At 42.0% G+C, this 27,283-nt stretch overlaps 1 protein-coding gene across 1 annotated transcript; it reads right to left on the reverse strand.

The window, feature by feature from the left end:
- On the reverse strand, window positions 1-15,745 carry NANS (N-acetylneuraminate synthase). Its single transcript, XM_063294869.1, has 6 exons — window positions 15,522-15,745; window positions 7,685-7,900; window positions 6,642-6,741; window positions 4,852-5,006; window positions 4,314-4,580; window positions 1-1,744 (listed from the first exon to the last, which is right to left on the reverse strand). Exons 1-6 carry the CDS (start codon window positions 15,651-15,653, stop codon window positions 1,535-1,537), a joined length of 1,080 nt encoding a protein of 359 aa, XP_063150939.1. The 5' UTR covers window positions 15,654-15,745; the 3' UTR covers window positions 1-1,534.
- Between the last annotated feature and the right edge of the window lie 11,538 nt (window positions 15,746-27,283).

Here is a 27,283-nt window from a genome sequence, read left to right on the forward strand (position 1 = left end):
TAAGTTTATTCAACAAACTTTATTATTGTTTTCCAAATCTTAAAAAAAAAAGTTGGCTATTACTGTTCGATCATTTTCTTAGAGCAATATTAACAGAATGACACCATCGTGATTCACAAGAATTCTATGCAGATATTGCATCAAACATTTGGTTGAGGAACCAAGCCTGCACCAGCTTCTTCTCCTTGCTCCTGGGCTTCCATGGCATCCACGTACAGGGACACTCCTGGGGAGAGGCATGCACCTGTGTAGACTCCATAGCACATAGACTGCACCTCTAGCTTCACAAGCTGCAGTCTATGTTAGGCTATGTGTAACTTTATATAAAAGCCATAGTACAGCCATAGTATCTCACTGGCACGTACCAGAATGGCCCAGGAGTGAGGTAGGTGGGCTGCCACATGGCTGAAATCCCTGCTTGTGCTTTTAACCAAATCAATCTCACAGGGAGGCAACCTCTTGGACTCATTTCAAGCATAAGTGAACACATTCTTCATCCAAAGTTGTCCAGATTGAGGTGTGAATATCAATGTACCATGATAGAATAAAAATGCTAGATTTATTAAAAATCACCTTGAGTGATCCTGATTCACTACAAGGCACATGATATAACCAAAAATAGCACAATATACAGAACTACAGTAGGGTCATCTTAAACCTGTTGACTTAGTAATAAGCCGCCTATGTGCAGGAAAAGTTGCTTCCAAATAGGAATTGCTTATGATAGTCAATTTTCTCTTTCAAAGAAGCTTTCTAACTATGGTGCAAACAAGAAAGGTTAAAAATATAATTAAATATGTAGTTTTCACAAACCTTCCTGTAGGCCTCCTTCTATACAGTACATTACTTCCTTCATCATCCCACAGAGGTACCCAAAATTCTATGTAATGATTGAAAACTCTGTTTAGAACCAAGTTTCCCTTAAGTGCCTGATACCAGATTTGTCTGTACTTGATGTTTACATACTTGATAGCCTAGAACCATGCAAAGGGAGGTTTAAGAATTTAAAGTAGAGCCTGCATATATGTTATTTATTTATTTATTTATCCAATTTGTCCCCGCCCATCTCCTTCCATCGGGGCAGGGAAGACAATCAAATTGCAAGAGCATAGAACCTACTCAAAAGAAAGATATTCTCTATGGTATTCCCACTGGTCCTGCAGTTCTTACTCTTGCCCTGAATTCTCAACACTAGAAGAGTCTAACACAAGGACAAGAACTGTTCAATCCCATTAAACCATCATTTCCAAAGCTCTGCACTACTTTTTGGGCAATATCCCAACTGGAAGGACATTGTGTCATTCTGGAGTGTAAGGTTCTCAGCAATACATTCTGAAGACCCTCCAAAAATACATATTACCCTATTTCAGTGAAAGTCTCTTCTTCAGAGATGCTGCACTAGCATTTTTTCCATCTGAAAGAAAAATCCCACCAAGGTTCACTTTGCATTCCAATGTAATTTACAAGCATTAGGACTTCAATATTTCTGCCAACCATGTTTCCCAGGACACTCCTTGATATTATACAATGCCATTCAGCATTTCATTTTTTTCACATGATTTTCAATAGCATCTACAACAATGGTTTCATCTTCATCAATATTGACCTTGACCTTCTTGCCAACCAACTCAAACATATCTTCTGGTGGATATCCTTTGGGTTCCCCCACCTTTACTGTGAGCATGTCCAATGTGAGCATGGTGCCTTCTGGGATCCTGACTTTGGCAACTACGGATTTTCCCAACTGCAGAAAGTGAAATTTAAGTAGGCTAAGTTATAGCATGAAGAACTTACGACGGAAGTGCCATAAGCTATTCAAACAACATGGATTTCAGACAAGCCTGACCTGAAGCAGGAGGTAGAAGAAATGACTGTATGCTGTAACATACACCAGAGCAATATTACCAAACATTGTGGAGTTCATTCATGGAACGTTTGCTGGATTAGCAAACAGTTACACAGAATGAAAAGCCACAGCAAAATTAAGAAATCTGTTGGATAGCCAAATATCTAATTAGCCTAGGAGCCCATTTCCAACTGTTGTTACCCAACTTGTTTAAAACCATATCCCACTGTTGTTGTCTCCCCCAACTGGTATTCCACTGCCTCTGAACTTAATATTGCACCTGAACAGCAAGAATGCTTGGTTTTCAAATGGGGTAGAGAAGGTGACCCCAACTGTTTGCGGCCATTGCATACTTTTCACAGTGAGAGCATATTGTCAATGCTGAAATAAAATGGTAGGATCATGTTCACTTATAGAATGCTTGCCACAGTGGATATAGCCAGTCACATACCAATTGGCTAGAGGACCAACAGGTAAGATTGCATCTCTCCAGCTATGACACTGTGTGAAATCTGAGCCATTCTTGGAAGTTATGATGATTTGGGAAGCTGGTAATTAATTCTGCAGCATTCTAGATTCTATAATAATAACTTAAATATTAAAAAGTAAACTAGTCAAGGGAGTTCTGATCCCCAAATAGCAGGGTTCATTTTGGCCACTACTCTCTGGAGCACCTACTCAACACTGACTGATCTTGAAGTATGTCCAGATTGGACTAGTACTTTGAAAGGAAACCATTAGGGAATTCAAGAGCTATAGCCAAAACTGGAAAGGCAGAAGAACATTCCTGAAGAAGGTAAGGACAAATCATTTCTGTACCAAAGAATCTACAGAGATGCCTCTATGCAATCATTGGGAAGCAAAGTCAATTCAACAGGTGCTTCACCTTTTACCTTAACCCCTATGGCCCAGTACAGGGGTATTCATGAAATATTTACACATATTCAGGATTTATTGAACTAGGGCAGTACTTTCCAACCTGAAGCCAGAAGTGTTAGCTAGGTAGTACAAATAATAAAACTGGCATTGTGGCATAAGCTCTGCCCCTTCGTACTTGCATTGTGACATCACATGCTCATACAAAAGGGGTGGGACTTGCATCACAATGATATGATGCCTCTTTTGTCCTTTTGACAAAGGCTCCAATCCTGTAGGCATCTCTACCTGGGAGGGCTACTTACTGCTGCTCAAATAATTGTAATTTTTTAATATGATAGAAGGGGAAAACAATTAAATGTACTAGGATAAACTGCATTAACTATAGTTGATTTGATTTAAATTTGACAAATTTAGCATTTTTCCTGTTCTTGTTCGTATTTGTTTTGGCTCTGCCTGCCTTTGGTGATGGAGCCATCATATACCAAACAAAAGCCAAGGATGGCTTTTGATCCAAAAAAACCTGTGCAGCCCTAAACTAGGGAGATAAAATTATGGAAGCCATATCTTCCAAATTGTCACACTAGAATAATTGTTGCAGGGTTCCTACATTCCCAATCTGTTCAACAATCTGTTGCCCAACAACCAATCATGGAGAACTTTTATGAATGTTTATGAATTTACCAGTTCTGGTGACAGAAGATGTAATTGTTCAAGGTAATCAGATCTTCTGGCTTTCAGGGTTCCAAATTACAGCAATTTTAAGATTCCATATGCAGTAATGAGCCTTAAAAAAGCCCTGTGGTTCAAACCACAAACATACATTGCCCACAGGAGTAGTCTGAACACTACATGGGGACCCTGTGGAAAATGAGAACCAGTAACACAATGGGACAGCAAACACTTCAGAACTGGCTAACCAGAAAAAAGTCTTGCTCTTAGAACTGTGCATCTAAATGTGTATTACTCCCCAGTTCTTCTAATAAACTTAAAGTCACATCATATGGAGTTCCCAAACCATCTCATATCCAGGCACTAACCAGATCCACATCAATTTAGCTTCAGTAAGACAACAGTGATCGCTGTCACCAGGCTATGCCTAGTGACTATTAATTTACATGGAGCTTTGGATAATTGATCTATTAAACTAAGGATGCTGGTTCTGAAAGGTTACAGATGTTGCTTAATTAACAGGTCCTACCTGTCCTAGAGGCCAGGATTCATGGTAAGGAATGGTGGGAGGCAGAAACAGTGAGAATCGGAGGCTTTCGTCAAAATGAAACCAGCATCACATTGCAAGCTCCTTGAACATGCATGCGACATCATGAGACAGGTATCAGTGGGGCAGAGCTTGCATTGCTGCTTCCATCATGGGATGCTTGCTTGCCCGCCCCACAGACACCTCTGCCCTGAGTTGAGCAGTAATTGGAAGGTTCAGGATCCTCCTCTCCGGTACCTAAGTCAGATAGCCCTACCAGCAACAGGAATACCTCAAGTGGCAGCCACTCTACCATCAGTCACCCCCCCACCCCACCAAATTAGAATGTAATTCCTGAGAACAAGGTCTTACTACCTTCGAGAAAGAAATTACCTTTTCATTGCAAGCTTCTTCACAAGGCAAAAGCTGCTTGATTGGGGATCCCATGGCTTTCTCTACCATCCGAACGCTTCTCACCAACTCTGCCAACTCTTTGGGCTCCAGAGATGCTTGATGATCGCTGCCTTTCCAGGTCTTGTCCAAAGTGATGTGGCGCTCCAATATTTTGGCCCCCATGGCCACCGCGGCAATAGAAATGGCTATCCCAGTCTCATGACCTGAATAGCCAATAGGAATATCCGGGAAGGCTGAGCGATATTCCTAAAAGGAATACAACAAAATTGACCAAAATGATCAATGCAAAATGGTTTGGCTCAGCCATGTTTAATATGGAAGTTCCTCAGACACAATCCAAAGCAGCCATTCTCAGTCTCAACAGAAAAACAGAAGTACCTTTGCAGGCTTACTCTACAGTGAAAGTTCTGCTCACACTGAAGTCTTACCTAGCCCTGGGCTGGGAATCAAAATTACTCGGCAGGAATTATCACAGCAATACCCTCCTACAACACTCCAGACATTATTCCTCACTGACCGTTATGACACGAAGATTGACATCTTCAGGCTGAAGAGGGTAGGCACTGGTACACTGAAGAAAACAGAAATTTGGGTTGATGGGCTTCACCAGCTTATAAACTTGCTGCATTGTGCTCATCGACTGCATCCCACTGGAGATCACCATTGGGCGACCTGGAATGAAAAGCCAGAGCAGCATTTTTAATTTTACTAAGATTGACTTCTATGGCCAAATTATACCAACTGATAGACTATCAATCAATAATCTAATCAAATATATCATCCTTTCCCTATGGATAGATCTCTGTCTCAACTTGTTCACTGCACCATTTCTTTAACCAGTACTCCCCTTCCCAGGGGTGATGTGCCTCCATTTCATCCAATCCACAATAGAGGTCTGGATTCTCCAGTTACTTTACACTCCAAATTTGAACACTTCAATGAACATTATTATATTCCAAGCAAGAGAGGATATTTATCCTGCCTTGAAGTTGCATGTGAAAGAGATTCCAGCTAAACATTTTAAGAAAGTCCTTTTAATGCTAGATTTTAATAGTGCCTATGAGCCTACTTTCCACGTTTTGTGATTTTTACCCAGGGTTAATATGTGTTGTTGGTTTTATGGCAGAATAGTTTACAATTTACTTTATACACTTTCTTAAATGTGATGAAATTTGGTACAAGGTAGTCATGTTTGAGGGAGCCTATGAAGACAAACCTTTTCTTTGCAGAATGTTGTTATTCTATTATCACTGCTCTCTACTGTAAAGCCAATAATACCACCACCACCACCACCTATTGTATCGAGGGCAACTAATATTCAGAGAAAAGGGGAGGGGTGTTCCATGACATGAAACTATATGCAAAGCCGTGTGGCTGTTTTTAGACCCACCCAAAAGTAGAACGGCCCATCCTTTCTTGAGTCAAGGAACACCTTTCACCTGAGTTGCGGGCCAGGGGCGAACCGCTTAGTTGACCAGGGCCAAGGAATGGATGGGACTAGGAAAAATACACGCTTCATTTAAATTCACTGAACTAATGAATTACAGTTAAAATAACTACTCCCCATGTATCTAAATAACTTGTCAAGGTGGGTCCTACTGCTTTAAAGAGATGTTTGCTGAAAATCAAAAAGATGATTTGGAGCAGTGCATCTTTGCTGTCAAGCTCCCTGCTACTTCTGTTAGACTCTGGAAGAAAAGAACGTGCCCATGTCTTCCAGGGGCTAAAACCAATGCAGGCACACACACCACAGACACACCGTCTCCTCCTGACATTTATTCCCCTGCACTTCCGGCCTTTATCAGCTGCAGTCACTTGTCTGATCAACTGAAGGACCAGACTTATTCTAACCTCAGCTGTTCTGCTCTGAGGAGTCCAAAAGGTGAAAAATAAAAATATTTCTACCAATCCATCGCATTTAAAGGAAATAATAAAATAGTACATGTCACCTTCTAAAGAGTCTTGGAGTCCATAAGCCAATCTCACAGTTGCTGTCAGAGATGGTGTGGCCTGAATTCTGCTCTAACTCTCCATAACAGAAATAACTTTGCAGTGTGACATCAACATGTTGCATTTCCCACACACCCCTCCCCATCACTGGTAACTGAATTTCGAGTATGAAATGTAAAAAACTCTAATTTACAACCAGACTATGCAGAAGGCACTACTATTTTTTGTGGTGGCTGGGCATTCCATGCATTCTTTAGACATGGGAATACGTGAATCAACCCTCTGCAATTAGTTCATTGATACAAATAAAAACAGACAGTTGCACAATCATTATTTGCCCTGCTCCTAACGAATTACCGTTTTTTGCTGTCTTCTCCAAGTATGGGAAATTGTTTGTGTCCCCTGACCCGACTTTAAAAAATGGAACATCCAGTTTGTGTAGAAATTCTACGGCCATCTATTGAGAAAGACACGTAAAAGCAAAAACAAATATTCCTCGCATCAGTAAAAAAAAAAAAAAAAACTCCAACTAGATGAATGGGCCTACTAAAAAATTAAGGGAAGGGTCAAAAGGCAGCTATAACCATACCAAAACAATGAAAAAAGGGAATCTGATGAATACGTATCAGTTCCTATAATAGAGCAATCCACAAAAGCAACAAAGAAGGAAAAGGATCCCCAGGAAAACATTTATAGCCACTTGGATTCTATATTTATCTATATTGTATTTTATATTTGTAACTTGTTTTTATTTGTTATGGGATTTTAACATTTATTGTTATAGTATTAATTTTATTGTAAAGCACCCAGAGACCCTCTTTTGGGGGAGATGGGCGGTAACAAAACTTGATAAATAAATAAATAATAAATAGACTCCAATCAGTAAATGCTTCTGGATCAGAAACCTAATCCTGGACAAATGATCTCTATTTAAACTTTGTGAACATATCAAAAGGATACAACAGCACTAGTTCATTGGTGTTTCTGAAAACTATATCACATAACAAGGCGACAAACTGGCTAAAAGCCCAACCTGGCCCCACAGTTGTTTTCTCTGGTCCACAGCGTGGCTCTTGATGTTGATCTTATTAAACTTCCATCAATTTGGGTTGCATTCTCTGAAGTCGAAACATGACAGGCTCTGGAACTCTAACCCCACTTGTTAACCTCCCCCTATAATATATTCTGCTACTCTCTCCCACGTGGGTGGAACAACTAAAGCAGATAAAATGTGTAAGGACCTGCAGTGTCCAGGCCAGGAAAGAGGCAAGAAGTTCAGTAAGGGTATCAGTAAGTCCTGGGAGTGTTATGACAGGAGGTGTCTGCCCACCATTATGTGGGCCCGTTCAGAAACTGCAGCTCCTTTTTAACCCAGAACCCCAAACCCACATCTCCCTTACTTCATCCATGCCAGATGCTGTGAAGAAAATGCCGATCTCCTTGGCGTATCGTTGCAGCTCTCGGTACTGATCATGGCTGAACTCCAGGTGGCGCTTGTGCTCCCCGTAGGTTCTTCCCCAAGAGTGTTTGGAGGTATATGGCCTCTCCAAAGCTCTCCAGTTGAATTTATGCTCCAATTCGCTTTTCTGGAACTTGGCACAGTCTGCCCCGCAATCCTACAAAGAGACAGCCCCAGCAAAACTTTAATGAGGCCGCTTATCATACCACCCCATAACAAAGAAGGCGCCACGTGCCACTCTGTAGGACAGTGTTGCTCAACCTTGGCAGCTTTCAGAAGTGTGGACTTCAACTCCCAGAATTCCCCAGTGTGGTGGTCTCTCATGAAGAATATACAGGACACATAGTTTCTCGGGATGAGAGCCCCCATTGCAACCGTAAGCTCTCTCTTATTCAGTACACTCAAATCAGTAAGTTCTTATCATACAAAGCTGATTGGTCTAACTAGCAGTGCATGTCTCTCATGATAGTCTCCTGTGCGGCTCATGTTACAGCTCCCACCAGCCTCGAGATCTGCTAATCTCTTCCAAATAGGGAAGTTCAAGGAAAGTTCAATGTAAAGGAACATCTTGCCCAGCTGTCGTGGTTTGCCAGCCAACAGCATAGCATGCAATGCTCTCTACATCTCCTCCTTTTTATTTTTCAATTATAACAAACCATTTCGTTTTGGGAGAGAGGTTGGTACACAGGAGAGTGACACCGAGAGCACATGGAAGGGAAACAATAAATGCAACAGCAAATAATACAAATGAAACAAAAAAGAATAAAATATAGAAGATAACCATGACCCATCAGGGAGCCAAGAGTGATTTGGTGTCCAAGAACCGTGTTGTGTAGAGGCTATAGCAAATGAAAATAAGCTACATAAACAAATACATCAGATAGTAATCGAAGAATTGGCATTTAAACAAGCAATAATAGCTACAATAAAATTGTCTTCTGATTTAGGAAGATTGTTCTGTTGCAACAGTTGATTCGCTTGCATTCCCAGAGCTTTGATTTGTCCCCAGCTCAGACGGTGCTGTTGACGTGGCACTCGGGCCCTGTCGGTGGTGGCTCCCTTGGTGGAGTTGATCGTCTGGATTTGCAGCATCTGTCCGAACTGTGGAATCGGATTCTTCAACCCCTGATGCCATTCTGCCATGATAAGGTTTGACACAACGACCAGGAACCCACAATGGACGTGTGGGAAGAAGAAGAGCAGCATATCCCCTTCCCCAGGTCAATAAGGGAACAGGGCCTTTCCAGGTAGGGTCAGGGAGTTGCCTATAAAATACCAAGGGCTTTGGTAATGTAACTTGTGACCCAAAGTGACATTGAACAGCAGTGTCAGAATTGGAAGAGAGATTTAAATGATTAAGTGTAAAAAGGACTTGATTCAGCCATTGTTGAATGTTTGGCAATGAGGGTAATACTCCCCCATTTTGTGTTTTGTGTTTGTCTAGGGAGGACTTTAAAGTCTTATTGGCTTGTTCAACAATAGCTTGGCCAGTGGAATTATAGGGAATGCCAAAAAGGTGAGAAACAGACCATTGCTGGCAAAAGGAGGCGAAGCCAGAGCTGCAATATGCAGCCCCATTATCAGTTTTTAAAACTGAGGGCTTGCCCATGACAGCAAAGGAGCGAACACAGTGATTAATAACATGTTTTGTGGCCTCTCCATGTTGTGGGGTGGCAAAAATATAGCCAGAAAAGGTATCAATGGTAACATGTAAATACTTCCATGGAGAAAAGGAGGGATATTGAGTCACATCCATTTGCCAAATCTGATTGGCTTTCAAGCCACGGGGATTAACTCCCATGGAGGGAGCAGAGACATGTTGAGAACAAGCGTCACACTGTTGAACAATGGCCTTAGCGTGTGAGAGGGGTAGTTGGAATTGTCGAGCCAAAGCTCGGGCGTTTTGGTGAAATTGACTGTGACTTTCCCAGGGGGAAGCAGAAAACAACAACTGGATAGAAGGACGACAGGCTGCATCGGCGATCTGGTTACCAAGTGAAATCTGTCCAGGGAAAGGCTGATGACTATGAATATGAGCAACATAAAGAGGATGTCTGCGGTTATGCAAAACATCCTGCAGAGTTAGAAGAAGTGACAGCAAATTTTCATCGAGAGAAGGAGAAACATACGCACCAGGAAGAGAGCAGACAATTTGAGAAACATATAGGCTGTCAGAGATAACATTGAGAGGCTGGGAGGGAAAGAGTTGAAGGCCATAAATCATAGCAGCAAGTTCAGAGCGCTGTGCAGAGGTTTGAGGAGGGGTGATTTTTGTGTGCCACTGTGTGCCTGTTTGCCACGCCACCGCCCCCCAAACCTTGCCTCCATCAACAAATAAAGTCAAAACGTTAGACAAAGGAGAAGAAGAGATAATAGAGTGGAAGATCAGAGGAAGTTGCGAAACAGCCAATAAACGAGGATCAGCTGGAAGGTGATAAGTAACAATGCCAACATAGTCAGTTAAGGCCATTTGCAAGTCGGAAGACTCAGAGAGAAAAAATTCCCATTCCCGGAGGGGGATAGGGACAATGATTTGTACCAAATCCAAACCAATTAACGCTCGACTTCGGGAGCGACCTTTAAGAATCAAATTAGCGAACAGAGAGGCTAAGGGAGTAATAGTACGATGAGGAGTGTGGGGGAGGTGCAGCCACTCAAGAATGAGAACAGAAAGTTTAGAGTTCGAGTTGTTAGAAAGCAACTGGCAAAGGACCGCAGTAGGAAGCTTGCCAGTTGATAAAACAACCAATGTGAGGGGAATGTTGTCCCGACAGCGATCTACCCATTGGTGGTCAAGGCTGTCCTGAATATTATGCAAAACTTGAAGCTGCTCCTTAGATAACGTAATTAAATCTGCAGGTTCTTTGCCATCCTTTAAGGCAGCAAACAAGGGGCTCATGGCTGCTGTTGTTTGGCCAATATAAGGACGGAGCTAATTTATTGCCCCTAACAGCTGCTGCAGCTTAACATATGAAATGGGAGACTGAATCTCCAAAGATGGTAGTTGTGGGTGAGAATAGGTTTGCATCAGCTTATGGCCAAGATATAAAAAGGGCTCAGAGGATTGAATTTTCTCTGATGCAATTACAAGACCATAATTTCCCAAGCATGTCTGTAAATCATGCAGCCATGACGGTGGAAGAGAAGGACCTGCAATTAAGATATCATCCATATAATGATAAACTAATAATTTTGGATATTGGTGCCGAAAGGGCTCTAAAGCATTAGCAACATAAATTTGACACAAGGTGGGGCTATTGAGCATTCCTTGAGGCAAAACTTTCCACTGATATCGTTGCGTAGGCCGGTCAGCATTCAAAACTGGCACAGTAAAGGCAAACAACATTTTGTCTTTCGAATAAAGGGGAATAGTAAAAAAACAGTCCTTTAAATCAATAATTCTTAATTCATAAGTTCTGGGGATTAAGTTAGGGTTAGGCATCCCACATTGTAAGGCTCCCATAGGCATGATAAGAGAATTAATAGCACGCAGATCGTGCAACATACACCATTTACCTGATTTCTTTTTAATAACAAAAACCGGTCTATTATAAGGACTGGTTGTTGGCTCAAGATGGCCAGCTTGTAATTGTTCCTGAACCAACATGTGTAAAGCAGTTAATTTGTCCTTAGCAAGTGGCCATTGCTCTATCCATACAGGGTGGTCAGATTTCCACTGGAGGGGAAGGGCAGTAGCCTTCGCCTTATTCATCAAGAACAATCTTTGCCTGAAGCTGAGATAGCAAATCCCTACCCCAAAGATTAATAGGAATAGGTAAAATTACAGGTTGGAGATGAGCCGTGCTGGTCCCTTGAACTGTAGTAACTGTTAGCCAGTTTTTACTTTGTTTCACTGGTTGAATTCCTCCAACACCTCTGACTGCAGGGGATGATTCAGTCGGCCAATGCTGAGGCCATTGATCTGAAGCAATAACAGAAACATCTGCTCCAGAATCTAAAATTCCTTTAAAGGGCATGCCATTAAGTATGTATGTGCGGGTTGGCTTTTGTTCTTTAAGATTTTGTATGACTGCCAGAATGTCTGATTGTATGGCAGTTAGGTCAGTAGAACCAAAACCACCACACCCCTGCTGCACAGTCTTTCCTCCAGACGGGAGGTAGTAGGGGAGCAAAACCATTTGAGCCAAGGAGTCCCCTTTTTGTGTTATTTCTGGCTTGTGAGTTGAAAGTTGAACCATAATTTGGCCTTCATAATCAGAATCTATAACCCCAGGGATGACAGTAAATCCCTTCTTCCCTGCTGAAGAGCAGGGAAGAATAAGGCCAACAATGCCTTCCGGTAATGGCCCACGAAGCTGGGTTGGCATTAAACTGATAACATTAGGAAAGGCAATTATAATAGTTTCCTGATTAACTAGGTCTAATCCTGCACTTCCCATGGTAGCACTACGTTCTTCTGAAACAGTTTTTAATTCCATGACAGCATTTTGTCCTGGGCTTGCTGCCTGCCCGTAAATTAGTTTCCCGGAGTAGAATTCCGGCATTGGCTTGCCCAGTGATAACCCTTCTTACATTTTGGGCAAGGATTTTTTGGCTTAAACCGAATAGCACCAGTCCCTTCGGCAATGTGCGCTCCTCCTCCAGGTGCCCAGCATTGTGCTTTAAAATGTCCTGGCTTCCCACAATTGAAACAATTACCAGTGGGCTTGCTGAGGCGTCCTTTTTGCAGAGCCATTGCTAAAGTCCCCATCTGCCAGGCATTAGTCCCTACCTCCAAACAAGCTTTTAACATGTCAGCCAGAGAATACTCTGGTCGAGAAATAATAGACTGTAAAGCCTTTTTACAATCAGCATTGGCATTTTCTGCAGCCATGCGCTTGAGAAGCTCGTCAGCCGCTTCAACATTGTCTATTTGCCGCTGTATGGCTTGTTGAAGTCTGTCAATAAAGTCAGGGTATGGCTCAGTGGGTCCTTGACGAATGCTGGAAAAGGATTTTATAGGCTTTCCTGTTTGGGGTACCTTTTGCAGGGCTTTTAATACACACTGACCAATAATTGGATAAGCCGCAGGTGGAGTGCCTACTGCCTGTTGTGGTATTTGAGAAAATTGCCCTGTCCCATATAATTGATCCGGGAGATAAGCTCCACCTGATTGAGTTCCAGCACGTATGGCATTTCTTTGATATTCTGAGTCCCAGACTACATACTGAGCAGGAGTGAGGATCATTTTCATTAAATCTTTCCAATCTGCAGGAACTAAACGATACCCTGTGGATAAGCCTCCTAACATTCCAATGGTAAAGGAAGATTGCAATCCTGTCTCAGAAACACTCTTCCGGACTTCTCTCAAAATAGAATAAGGCAGAGGAGCCCACTCATAATGAATTTGTCCTGCATTGTCTTGAATTTCAGAAACAGGGAAGGCATTTAAACCTTCCAATAACTCTTCTCCTGATAATGTTCCAGTGTTCATGGAGGCTTCAAATCCAGTTCTAACAGCTCCTTTGTATATTGCTCCCTCTTGTGGTTCTACAGGTGCCACAACAGGCTGAAGTGAAGGAGTGGGTAACGTCAGTTGAGGACCCGGAATTGTTAATTGTGGGCCCTGAACTGGCTTCAGAGGATATGGTGGGGGAGCGCTTGGTGGTGGCAACAAAGAAGCAGTGATATTAACATTAAATGCCTGAACATGATATTCAGTTGCCTCTTTAATCTTTTTCCATAATAATAGCAGACATGGAAGGCCGAACACCCTCATGTAATTCCTTCCCTATTCTTATCCAATCCTCAAGTTCTAATGATCCCTGTTCTGGATACCAGGGACATCTGCTATATACAACTGTTAAAAGTTCCTCAATTGTCTTTAAATCAGTATAATAAGGTTTTCTTGTTGCCTTAAAAAACGTATTCCTTAACAGACATTTCAGTTCCTTGGCATGAGCTTTCTGCCCTACTGAAAGTTCACTCCCCATACTCACGAAAGGGAACTGAAGTCGTCCTGCGATCCAGTTGAGGTGCACCGTAGCTATTCCAGCCGATGAGTAAAGGGTTGCAAGGAATCACGTCGGGGTCACCACTTGTGGTGGTCTCTCATGAAGAATATACAGGACACATAGTTTCTCGGGATGAGAGCCCCCATTGCAACCGTAAGCTCTCTCTTATTCAGTACACTCAAATCAGTAAGTTCTTATCATACAAAGCTGATTGGTCTAACTAGCAGTGCATGTCTCTCGTGATAGTCTCCTGCGCGGCTCATGTTACAGCTCCCACCAGCCTCAAGATCTGCTAATCTCTTCCAAATAGGGAAGTTCAAGGAAAGTTCAATGTAAAGGAACATCTTGCCCAGCTGTTGTGGTTTGCCAGCCAACAGCATAGCACACAATGCTCTCTACACCCCAGCCAGCATGGGAATGGGAGTTGAAGTCCACACATCTTCCAGTAGCCAAGGTTGAGGAACACTACTCTAGCAGATGCAGCAAGCCCCATATTGACCATCAGGAAGTCATACGCAACTGATTTCAACCTGTACAGGGATTCATCCAACTTACGTAGCCTGAACTTTCTTTGAGGTTCAAACTTTCTACAAGTAAACCCTTATACTTTAAAAACACTGCACAAGATATATACAATGTAAAAAACAGAGACACTTCCTCCCTCCCAAGTGGGTGGTGGTAGAAGTCATATAAAAGCTCATACATAGAGACGTGACACAAAGTAACATCCATTTCTCCCTGCTCTGAGAGCTTAATGGAAGGTGATCTGTACGTACCATTCTGATAATAGTTAAGTCCCACAGACACAGGAATAAAGCAAGTAGGACTTTTTTCATATTGTTTAGGCATCTTGCAGATCAGCAGCCCAACTGATGAACCCCTTAATATCAATGAAGGGATTAATGCAGTGTTTCTCAACCTTGGCCGCTGGAAGATGTGTGGACTTCAACTCCCAGAATTCCCCAGCCAGCCATGCTGGCTGGGGAATTCTGGGAGTTGAAGTCCACACATCTTCCAGCGGCCAAGGTTGAGAAACACTGCATTAATGTCTATTTCTAAACACATCCTGAGGTTCTACATATTCTAGGCAAGGTGTTTACTGCACCCTGCCTTATTCACACATATTTTTATAGGAATCCACACACTGTTGTCTCCTATTTGTAATTCTGCCATCTTTTCCAACAATTTCTGTTCTGGTAGGAAAGGTGGAATAGTTGCAGAACAGTCGCACATCCAGGTTCCAGAGGTGTGCATGTGCACTTGATTCATTTTTGTTCTATGCTTTGTATTGAAAGCTTCCCTTAAAGGCGACAAACCAAGCCCGCATAGCAGGGGTACCCAAACAGGCATATTTAGTTGCAGTTGTTCTTATTATCATTCATACAGTGGTGGTTAAGGAATTGGAAGGGCATCTGGGAATTCTAGGTTCAAGTCCCTCCTTAGCCACGGAAGCTGACTGGGTGACTTTGGGCCAGTCACTCCAGCTCAACCCGGCTCTCTCACAGGGCTGTTGTTCTGGAGGGGAAATGGCGATCTGCAACCTGCATAACGGAAAGACGGAATATAATTCTAATAAATAAACTTCCCCGCAACTCCAATCCTCCAAATCAAACCAGCCCAACTCAACTGCAAGCAAGCAAGCGAAGGCAAGAACCGCAACACCTCCAGGAATCAAACGAAGGTTGCACCTCTTTCTTTCGCCTCCAACCGAGCCTAGCCAGTGGCTCTTCTTCGCCTCCCGCCTTTCCCGAGAAGCCCACGGATTCCCGGACATCCTCGTCCTTCGCCTTCAGGCCAAGCCCCCAAGCCGCGCTCGCGCCCCACCTTGGCCAGGCGGATCATCTGCTTGGCAATCTCGAGATCCCCCTGGTGATTTTGGCCGATCTCGGCGATAATAAAACACGGGTGGTCTCCGCCGACGGGCCGGCCCGGGCACAGCTCAAACTGCAGGGGCATCGTGGCAATCGCTGAGGATCGGGCGGTGACCGCAGCCTGCAAACCAACGGTCGCGCGCGCTCCGCGATCAGACGGAACTGGTACAGAGCGCGGCTCCGCCCCGCCCGCTACACCGAGAACCTATCACGGCGCATGCGTCCCGTGCCCACGCCCAGCAGGAGCCGTGGCAAACACGTTACTTCTCTGCCGATGACGCGAGGAGGCAGGCGGTGCGCCTCAGCCAATCCTAGCCAACCAATCAGAAGCCAATCAGCGCTACAAGTGTGGCGGAGGCCGCACTGGGCGCTTGGTGGTAGTGCTCGTGGTCTCCCTTTACCCGCAAGTCCTGGTAATTTGGCGGGTTGAGGATTCGCAAAAGAAATTTAAGATCTTCGTAGTGTTGATCTTGCTGGGTGATTTCTGTGAGACTTAGGGCACTGGGGAACCCTAAGTTTGCAACCCGCCCCGTGCAAGGACCGCCTAAGACCGCTTAGGAAAGCCCGAAGGCAGAACTCGACGCCTGTCTATTATACAGTGCGGTTAAATTACAATTTGGAGATGGCTTAATTATTAGAGAGCCAGATGGAGCCCGGGGGTGGTGCGTTCTGGAAGGAAACAGGAAGAGGTTAAGGCCAACACCCATTTTTTCTGGCAACGGACTGAGGAAAATCTTTTGCTTGGATAAAACGGAGGGCAATAAAGGTTGCATTCTCTTTCTCTCTTGACGGAATGAATTTGCACAGTCCCACCACTTCAGGATTGGCAGAATGGGAGGGGAAAACAACTCGGGAGATTTGTGATTATTTACTACCCTGTTTCGTATTTGAATATCTAGATAGACTAGTCCAACCTTCCCCAACCGATTGCCTGCTGGATGTTGGATCGCAACTCCGGTTAGAACCAGCCAACCTACTGGTTATGAATGATGGATGTGTAGCCCTGTATGTCTGGAGCAGTGTTTCTCCACCTTGGCAGTTTGAAGATGTGTGGACTTAACTCCCAGAATTCCCCAGCCAGCAAGGGAGTTGAAGTCCACACATCTTCAAACTGCCAAGGTGGAGAAACACTGGTCTGGAAGTACCCTTTTTGAGGATGTTTGCAATAGTGAAATGCATTTAAACCTCACATTGCTTTTATTTATTTATCTATCTATCATATTTTTATCACTGTCCATCTCCCTCATACGGGGGACTCTGGGTGGTTCACAATAAAACAAATAATTGAATTCATTTCATTTTGAATTTTAGGACATTTGCTGCAGCAGCAGCCTTTCCCCACCTTAAACTCATCAAATGTATTTACTGGTAATTTTGGAACTGAAACCCTAACATAGGGCTGAGGAAGTCTGATACTTGGAAATGTAACTTTTTCTGCTCCCTCCTTTCTCAAACAAATGTGGAGTAGCGCTGTGCAGCCTTTTGGATTTAGTCTTCAAAGGTGAGAGCACCAAGTACCTATTGCAACACTTTAAACATCTGTGTCTTTTCTCAGGATTGTGCAATTGCCTTCTGAAGTTCTCACATATTCGAAGGCACACTTCAGGGGTGGGATCTAAAGCTCTGCTTATCCATGCCAAATAATGTAGAAGTGGAGTTTGCAAGAAAAAGTTGCAGTAATGCTCACCAACTTGTCCCAAAAGGAAAGCTTATGTTCTGGGTAACAGCTGGTTCCATGCCCTTTTTTCTGGAATAACAAGTTGTCCAAGGACTCGGGCAAGCCAGTTCATTATCTTGCCCCATCTTCCATTCTACTTTTCATTTTACGTTCTCCATTCCATAATTCTCGACGATCATTGAACAGCCTTGTCCTCTTTGGCTGTCATCAGGCAGGATTAATGCTCCCTTTTGAGTGTCCTGTAATGTTTTCGTACTTCTGCGGCCCTTGGAGTTTCTCCTTCTGTGTGTCAGTGTCCCCACTTTGCCTTATTTTTGCCAGCAGGTAAGCACTGAGTTGCTGTTTAAAGCCACAGTGCATGATACAATGTTGGTACCAAAGAAAAAGATTAAAGGGTTATCATGGAATTTCAGAAGGCTATGCCACACCTCAAATTGTCTTACTGCTTGTAAGTCATCCTTTTTAGTGGATGTGCAGCTTATTCATCTGTTCTGTAATGGTTAAGTGAAACATTTAGTAATGTAACTACCTTTGGCAGAACCTGGGTGTGGCTGCTGGAAGATAGGGGGACAAGTAATATTTTGGAATAGGTTCCAAAATCAAGAAAAACAGCTGTTGTCACCTCCTGTGAATGAGTATTGTGTGCCAAACAGACACTTCTGGTTTGATGATCTTAGGTTAGATCTGACCACTGGAATTTAACTCTCAAATGGGCTTTAAGACATTTATTTGAAAGCATTTAAAGAGGCTTCACTGTAAGCTACTGCTGATTTATGCCCCCCAAATGGCTTTATTCTTGGGTTTTTTAAATGCACTTTATATGCCTTTATATGTCTTTATGTTGCTTAGTCACCAAATGTAAGAATTTTTGCATTAAGCTAGGTTGAATTCCAGCTGCTGTTATCCCCATCCAGCATGGCAAAACAGAAGAGCAGGGCTTCCTTCTTTCTGTGATTCTCCATGTGCACTAGTAACCTTTTTCTGTGTAGCCTTACCTAAGATTGCACTGCCAATTTTCAGCTGAAACCCTCTGAATTACCACCGTGCAAATTGCTGCTTGATTTTGTAAAGCATACTGTACAGAAAGAATAAAATACGTGTGTTGACTCCTAATACGTTTATATAATTCTCTAACTTCATGAAAAATACTGAAAATAAGAGTGGCCTTCAGCTGCAAACTCCTACCCAACTGTAGAAGAATTTGGAGGTGGCAGCAGATTCTATTCGTACAGCCAAAGTCTAAAGTTCAATTATGGCTCTAGATTTTTCAGGTTGCTGACTTTCACTCGAGGAAAGTTTGGTGATGTTAGAGAGTAGAACAAAAAGCTATGTTGGCCATTGCATTTAGTTTATAATGGAAGCTGGAGGGTGCTACACATTTAAACTTAATTGGAAATCTTCAAATAAGCAAAAAGAGTTCTCTGCTTTAAAATGCATCCAGTACAGTTAATAGAATAAAAAGGGACATCAAACTCAGTTGAACAAAATGAGGTATCTAAAGGAAGATAAAGAAGTAATAGAAAGTTAGTCAACAAAAAAAAACTTTGACTCTATTTTTTGTGTCTGTCCAATATCAGATGATAGAATCACTGGGGGGAGAGGGGGGTGGTTGGTAAAGAGTGGAATATTATCTGATTTACTATTACCTATCTGTGAAAATTTTAAGACAGATGGATCTATTAGACTTAATACATGAAAAAGAACAGGATGTCCCATATTTCTTTTGTGTGTGTGATATTATATCTGTACAGTGTGTTGCATAGACATGTTAGACTAGTTGTCCCAACTGCATATTATGCCTGATTTTACAACTGGACCTAAATTTTTATTTTTTTCCCCCTTAAAAAAAATACAGATATGGGGTGGAAGGTAACTTGCTTATTCCACAATTTAAATGTTCTTAATAGATTTTCAAAAATGGGAGACATCCTGTGCTTTTATTTCTTCATCAAGAGACCTTGTGAAGGTATTAGTGTTAGCTGAAATATAATAGGTTACATTATAGTTATTAGGCTAACCAACATTTTAGAAACTCATTGCAAGCATTCCAGTTTTAGGAGCTCTGAGCAGACCAGATGGTTAGAAAAATAAGGGGCAGGTCAGGGAGAGAAATAAAAAGTGAGCTACGTCTGTACCAGGTTACACCGTTAAAAGGTATGATTGAGAAACTTCTGTCATGTAAATTGATTCTTAGTATAGAGACAAGATAGATTGTAAGTTTTCATGGAAGATGAAACAAGCAGATTTTTGGAAATAAATTTTCTCTGTTAAAATCAAATGTCCTTGACCAGTGGAAAATAGAAATCAGAGATATTATTTTTTACATTAGCAAATGTGGATATAATTTGAGCTGATGAAGTAACAAAGGTCAATTCCAGCCAAATTGGGTAGGGTTACCTATTGGCAGGAAGGAATGCATCCCCAACTGATAGTCTCAGCAAGGTGATGTTACTTGATCTTAAAAAAAACAAAACTGCACTACCCTTTTGTGAGATGTTACCTAATAAAAGTGGATTGTGCTATTTTTCTTGTGCTTGATATGACAAACTTTGCTCTCTTTTTTTGCAGAATACCTCTGGTATTAAAGAAGAGCCAAGTACCTCCTTACTGCAGAATAATCATCCTGTGCTCTCGAATGGGGGACTGCTGGATTCTAAAATTTCAAACGTAATTTTTGATTTTGAAAAATACCAGTTGAGATTAGCCAGGTATTAAAATAGAAACAATGGTAGGTCCTCCAGATGGTTTATACTGATAATCCCTGAACGCTGATTTGGTAAACTGGAGCTTACACGGGCAGTATAATGTAAAGATCTGTAGGGCAATGCTGTTAATGGCAGTGTGATTTGCAGAACTGATGGACTAGGCTTTTACTAACATCAACATTAAAATCAGCTCAATATCCACCCGACTAGCTATTCTTAACAGACGATAAAAACTTGACAAGTATATGCAGGCTGTTTCTTGACATGAAGAAAAAGTGAATTAGAAAAGCTTCACTGACTTCCTTGTTTTATCATCACCAGCATGGCTGATTTTTAAAATGAGGACAATTTATTTTTCCATTATAATTCTTTGTTTTATTTCTGAGCTAATGTAAAGGAGAATTATGATACTGAGCGGCCCCCAGCAGTAGGTCAGTCAATTATCAAGTAGAATATTGAACAAGGTGGGGTGAAAGGTAGAAAAGCAAACAGTGTTTTTAAGGATATTTGTAAAATACTATCATATAATATTGTATCTCCTACTTCTTAATTATACTTGTAGCTTTTCCTTATTACATCTGGAAAGCACCCAGCATATGTTAAATTAGAAAATCAGCTTAAATGAAAACAAGCACTTTCCCCAAAACTACAGTAAATTAAGCAGTGATTTATAGAATTCAGAATGATGAAAGAAAAGGAAAAAATAACATATTGGCTTGCCCTAGCTATCTAGTTCCAAGACTTCTATGAATGAATGAAGTGTTAAGCAACAGCTTTTTACATTGTATTCTTTTATTGTCATTATCCACTTTTTCCCCTTTGGGGGAGGGCCAAAATCAGATTTTAAAAAATACATATTTTTCTAAATCAGCATGCCTAGTAATTATTACTATAACAATTCAGGCACATAGTGAACCGCCCAGAGTCTCCTGTATGAAGGAGATGGGCGGTGATAAAAATAGGATAAATAAATTAAATAAATAAATAATAGTGTTGTGCCGACAGAGAGCTTTTAGAGCTGCCATCACTTTGGTGCCCTGCAGATTCACCTGGTGGGCACATTTGGAATTTTGACTAAAGTATCAGTGCTCATGCAAAATACCTGCAAATACCTGTTGGCTCCCTTGCCCATTCACAAGAGAAATGTCGTGAGCACTGATGGTGAGCAGGAGGGGGCCCCTATCCAGGGGGGAAAACGCAGGCGTACTACTGAGGAGTTGAGCAGCCATTCAAAGAGACACAGATCAGACCCTCCTTAACCGTTGGGGTTTATCTGTCTGGGTTTTCCCCACGCTTCTTCAGTTTGTTAGGATTTTCTGTCTAATGTAGCAGTAATAAACACTAGAGACCTATTCCTTGTCTCAGCGTGGTTCCTGGCTGTTAGGACATAAGCTATGTTATCCAGCCAAATATGCCCACAATTAAATATTTCACTGTAGATGGGTTTTATCTATAGTTCACTTTCATCTAAAAACCGGGTAGCAGAACAAACAGTATAATAAACCTGCAGCTCTTCAACTATTCAGGATTAAGTCACTTAAGGCACAACTTCTTTATGGAGCCCAGTCTGGCCTCTTTTCCATCTCTGACTCTCTAGTTCAGTCTTCCAGGGACTCTGTTGTGCTCAAACAATAGATTAGAGATCGATATGAACGTGAAGGCCAGAGTATGGCTATCCATACTCAACTGGAGCAGCTTTTCCACAGAGGTATCCCTGAAAAGAAGGAAAAAAAGAACTGACGAGTATGGCCTAGATAGAAATGTCAAATAAAGCAATAAGGCCACCCAGTATTTTCAGTTGTCATCAGATGAAAAAATACTGTTCAACAGAATGAGATTGGACAAATTAGTAAACCAGAATCCTATGAACTCCCTAAAAATACTGGACTTGAAGGATTTGCTCTGAGTCTTCCACTTCCAAACAAATCAGCCAGGTAGGGAAATGAATGGTTTCTATGGTAGCTTACAGGTAATTGAAGGTAGATAGCTAAGTTGGTGTGATAAATAATAGAATGCTGTTGAGTTTTCTACTGCTGTCCATGTAGTACTAAACAATCATAATATGCAATTTTCATGATAATCCTCAAAACATTACCCATCTGGCCACTGATTAGACTGAAACTTGCTTAGCTTTAAGATGGCATCATAATGAGCTAAACTTGCTCACTGGTCTGCCGCCCTCCACTTTTATCTGTTAGTTTTATTGCCACTTTGCATGTATGTGCTACAAATACACAAAAAAAATCAGTATCCATCCTACCAAAGTAAAGAGCCAGTTTGGTGTAGTTAAGGCATCAGACTGTAAGCCAGGAGACCAGGAGTTCTAGTCCTGCCTTAGGCACAAAGCCAGCTGGGTGACCATGGGCCAGTCCCTCTCTCTCAGCCCTGGGAAGGAGGCAATGGCAAGCCAGTTCCAAAAAACCTTGCCAAGAAAACTGCAGGGACTTGTCCAGGCAGTCATCAGGAGTCAAAAACTGACTCAAAGGGACAAAAAAAAGTATAAATTTACCATATTTTTATACCATACTCCTCCCCCACAAAAATGCCTCTATATGCTATTTTAAAAACAAACTAAATTTACTGTGAATTAGAAAAGCATAACAGGGATTCTGCTGAACCTCTCACCTTTTGCTAGGGGACCCTGAGAGCTTGAATTTGGACACAAATCCATTGAGCAACGAAAGCAATTAAATTTTGTACTGTTCATTGATAAGAGATTGAAGTATTTTTGTAAGGAACATACCTTGCAAATGGAGTGGTTGGCACTCATTTCTCCAGGTGATCCTGAAGCAAGAACTGTAGAACTAGCCATGGCAGCCAAGAATGATCCATTGAGCAGAATTGTTATTTGTCTTTATTAATGCAGCAATTGAAAAAAAAAAAAGCTAAGTTTTGGAGAAGGATTTTTTTTTTTAAAAGTATTGCATGTCTGCTCTGTTGCAGAGATTTTCTGCAGTGCACAGCTCCTCATGCAGAGTGAACTAGAAGGGTTATTAGAACTCTACTGTTTCCCTCCAAAGTAAGAATGCACCCAGTGGTTGCACACTGCAGGAAAATACATGTTTTGACAGGCAAGCAAGATGCCATTCAGAAAACATTTTTGCCCACCCTGATTTTTTTCACTAAAGAACCCGTAATAAGCTGAAAACCCTCAAGCATTTTTAGGAATGAAAACACTTCTTACATAAGAGGAGTGTGTATTCTTTTCTAGCTCAGTAATTACTAATTGTCTGCTGGGTAACCCAGAGAACTCTAATGTAATAAAATAGAACTTGATTAACTCAACGTTCCCTCATACAGATCGAGAAAGTTTACTGTGTCTCTTCGTAATTTACTGTATTATGTACTTGAGGTAAATCACTGAGTCATGCAGAACCACAGGAAGTAGTTTCCTTTTTTCCTATCATTCTCTAAAACAGTATGGGAGAATGAATTTTAATTTTTAAAAGAAGAGTGTGTAACTTCAGAACACATCATAATATTTGGCGTAGGCCATTAAGGAATTCCACCTTGCAGCCAAATTGTTATCATGTAGATTGCTTTTTACAAAATTCTGGCAGGGCTATTTTAGTTTTACTTCTTTTTGACTTTTAATAGTACCCTGCTATATGAGAGCCATATTATCTTCAAAACACTGTATGTATCTTCCGTCTTCCACAACCTTTTTGAAAAAAATAAAGTTTGGGATTTTTACAAACTGCCATTTTTCATGCATTGTTGTTTATTCGTTTAGTCGCTTCCGACTCTTCGTGACTTCATGGACCAGCCCAGGCCAGAGCTTCCTGTCGGTCATCGACACCCCCAGCTCCCCCAGGGACAAGTCTGTCACATCTAGAATATCATCCATCCACCTTGCGCTTGGTCGGCCCCTCTTCCTTTTGCCTTCCACTCTCCCTAGCATCAGCATCTTCTCCAGGGTGTCCTGTCTTCTCATTATGTGGCCAAAGTATTTCAGTTTTGCCTTTAATATCATTCCCTCAAGTGAGCAGTCTGGCTTTATTTCCTGGAGGATGGACTGGTTGGATCTTCTTGCAGTCCAAGGCACTCTCAGAATTTTCCTCCAACACCACAGTTCAAAAGCATCGATCTTCCTTCGCTCAGCCTTCCTTATGGTCCAGCTCTCGCAGCCATATGTTACTACAGGGAACACCATTGCTTTAACTATGCGGACCTTTGTTGTCAGTGTGATGTCTCTGCTCTTAACTATTTTATCGAGATTTGTCATTGCTCTTCTCCCAAGGATTAAGCGTCTTCTGATTTCCTGACTGCAGTCAGCATCTGCAGTAATCTTTGCACCTAGGAATACAAAGTCTTTCACTGCTTCTACATTTTCTCCTTCTATTTGCCAGTTATCAATCAAGCTGGTTGCCATAATCTTGGTTTTTTTGAGGTTTAGCTGCAAGCCAGCTTTTGCACTTTCTTCTTTCACCTTCATCATAAGGCTCCTCAGTTCCTCTTCACTCTCAGCCATCAAAGTGGTATCATCTGCATATCTGAGATTGTTAATGTTTCTTTCAGCGATTTTAACTCCAGCCTTGGATTCCTCAAGCCCAGCTTGTCGCATGATGTGTTCTGCGTACAAGTTGAATAGCTGGGGTGAGAGTATACAGCCCTGCCGTACTCCTTTCCCAATCTTAAACCAGTCCGTTGTTCCGTGGTCTGTTCTGACTGTTGCTACTTGGTCGTTATACAGATTCTTCAGGAGGCATACAAGATGACTTGGTATCCCCATACCACTAAGAACTTGCCACAATTTGTTATGGTCCACACAGTCAAAGGCTTTAGAATAGTCAATAAAACAGCAATAGATGTTTTTCTGAAACTCCCTGGCTTTTTCCATTATCCAGCGGATATTGGCAATTTGGTCTCTAGTTCCTCTGCCTTTTCTAAACCCAGCTTGTACATCTGGCAATTCTCGCTCCATGAACTGCTGAAGTCTACCTTGTAGGATCTTGAGCATTACCTTACTGGCATGTGAAATGAGTGCCACTGTTCGATAGTTTGAACATTCTTTAGTGTTTCCCTTTTTTGGTATGGGGATATAAATTGATTTTTTCCAATCTGATGGCCATTCTTGTGTTTTCCAAATTTGCTGGCATATAGCATGCATTACCTTGACAGCATCATCTTGTAAGATTTTGAACAGTTCAGCTGGGATGCCATCATCTCCTGCTGCCTTGTTATTAGCAATGCTTCTTAAGGCCCACTGAACCTCACTCTTCAGGATGTCTGGCTCTAGCTCACTGACCACACCATCAAAGCTATCCCCGATATTGTTATCCTTCCTATACAGGTCTTCTGTATATTCTTGCCACCTTTTCTTGATCTCTTCTTCTTCTGTTAGGTCCTTGCCATCTTTGTTTTTGATCATACCCATTTTTGCCTGGAATTTACCTCCAATGTTTCTAATTTTCTGGAAGAGGTCTCTTGTCCTTCCTATTCTATTGTCTTCTTCCACTTCCGCGCATTGCTTGTTTAAAAATAATTCCTTATCTCTTCTGGCTAACCTCTGGAATTTTGCATTTAATTGGGCATATCTCCCCCTATCACTGTTGCCTTTTGCTTTCCTTCTTTCTTGGGCTACTTCTAGTGTCTCAGCAGACAGCCATTTTGCCTTCTTGGTTTTCTCTTTCTTTGGGATGTATTTTGTTGCCGCCTCCTGAACAATGCTGCGAACTTCTGTCCAGAGTTCTTCCGGGACCCTATCTACTAAGTCCAGTCCCTTAAATCGATTCTTCACCTCCACTGCATATTCCTTAGGAATATTAGTGAGCTCATATCTAGCTGATCTGTGGGTCTTCCCTAATCTCTTTAGTCTGATCCTAAATTGTGCAAGAAGAAGTTCGTGATCTGAACTACAGTCAGCTCCAGGTCTTGTTTTTACCGACTGTACAGATGTCCACCACCTTTGGCTGCAAAGGATGTAGTCAATCTGATTTCGGTGTTGTCCATCTGGTGAAGTCCATGTATAAAGCCGTCTCTTAGGTTGTTGGAAGAGAGTGTTTGTTATGCAGAGTGAGTTGTCTTGGCAAAATTCTATCAGCCTATGTCCTGCTTCGTTTTGTTCTCCCAGGCCATACTTACCTGTAATTCCAGGTGTCATTTGACTGCCCACCTTAGCATTCCAGTCTCCTGTGATGAAAATAACATCTCTTTTAGGTGTGTTGTCCAGTAGGTGCTGCAGATCCTCATAGAACTGCTCTACTTCAGCTTCTTCAGCATTTGTGGTTGGGGCGTATATTTGGATCACTGTGATGTTAGATGGCTTGCCCTGAATTCGAATTGAGATCATTCTGTCGTTTTTTGGATTGTATCCAAGCACTGCTTTAGCCACTTTACTATTAATTATGAAGGCTACTCCATTTCTTCTGTGGTCCTCTTGTCCACAGTAGTAGATCTGGTGGTCATCTGATGTGAAGTGGCCCATTCCAGTCCATTTCAGTTCACTGATGCCCAGAATGTCTATCTTTAATCTTGACATCTCACCAATAACCACATCCAATTTGCCCTGGCTCATAGATCTTACATTCCAGGTTCCAATGGTGTGTTGATCCTTAGAACATCGGATTCGCCGTTCACCACCAGCACCGTCGGCCGCTAGCCGTCCTTTCGGCTTTGAGCTAGCTGCGTCATCACGTCTGGGGCTAGTTGAACTCATCCTCTGTTCCTCCCCAGTAGCATTTTGACCATCTTCCGACCTGGGGGTCTCATCTTCCGATGGTATACCGACATATCTCTGGTTGTACTGATCCATTTAGTTTTCATGGCAAGAATACTGGGGTGGGTTGCCATTACCTTCCCCAGGGATCGCATTTAGTCTGACCTCTCTGTCATGACCTTCCCGTCTTGGGTAGCCCTTCACGGTTTAGCTCATGGCATCATTGAGGTGCTCAAGCTCCAGCACCACGACAAGGTAACGATCCTTTGCTGAAGTTTTTCATGCATAACCAGTTGAAAATATGCTTTGGGCTTCATACTTCCATTTTAAGGTTGCTGCTGCTGCTACTACTACTACTAGAATTGATTAAAAATGAAGAGATGAATACACATTTTAATCTTTAATTGAAAAAGGTTCTTTAAGCATTTTGTTCAAACTTCAGAACCGCTCAAATGGCTTCAGCGTTCATAACAATATTTGGGTGAGTGGAGAACGAGCCCAAGTGTTTTGACCACTGTTTTACAGTCACGTGTTTGGGCTGGCCCTCCAGAGTAGAAATGAAGTATGTTTTATTGTTTTCTGCCAGAGTGTACAGAACTGAAGACAATTTAGATAGTTGAAATACCGGATTAGATTTTTACATACAGGAGCTGAAGCTAATCCTAGGCCCCCAA

Source organism: Candoia aspera, chromosome 2 (genome assembly GCF_035149785.1).
Source record: "Candoia aspera isolate rCanAsp1 chromosome 2, rCanAsp1.hap2, whole genome shotgun sequence".
NCBI classification, from domain to species: Eukaryota; Metazoa; Chordata; class Lepidosauria; order Squamata; family Boidae; genus Candoia; species Candoia aspera.

Coding starts and splice junctions, on each gene's coding strand:
- NANS (XM_063294869.1), bottom strand. CDS start 15,653: ATGCCCCTGCAGTTTGAGCTGTGCCCGGGCCGGCCCGTCGGCGGAGAC. Junction 7,901..15,521: donor AGATGATCCGCCTGGCCAAG/GTGGGGCGCGAG, acceptor GTCTCTTTGTAG/GATTGCGGGGCAGACTGTGC. Junction 4,581..4,851: donor TCAATCTTCGTGTCATAACG/GTCAGTGAGGAA, acceptor TATTCCTTTTAG/GAATATCGCTCAGCCTTCCC.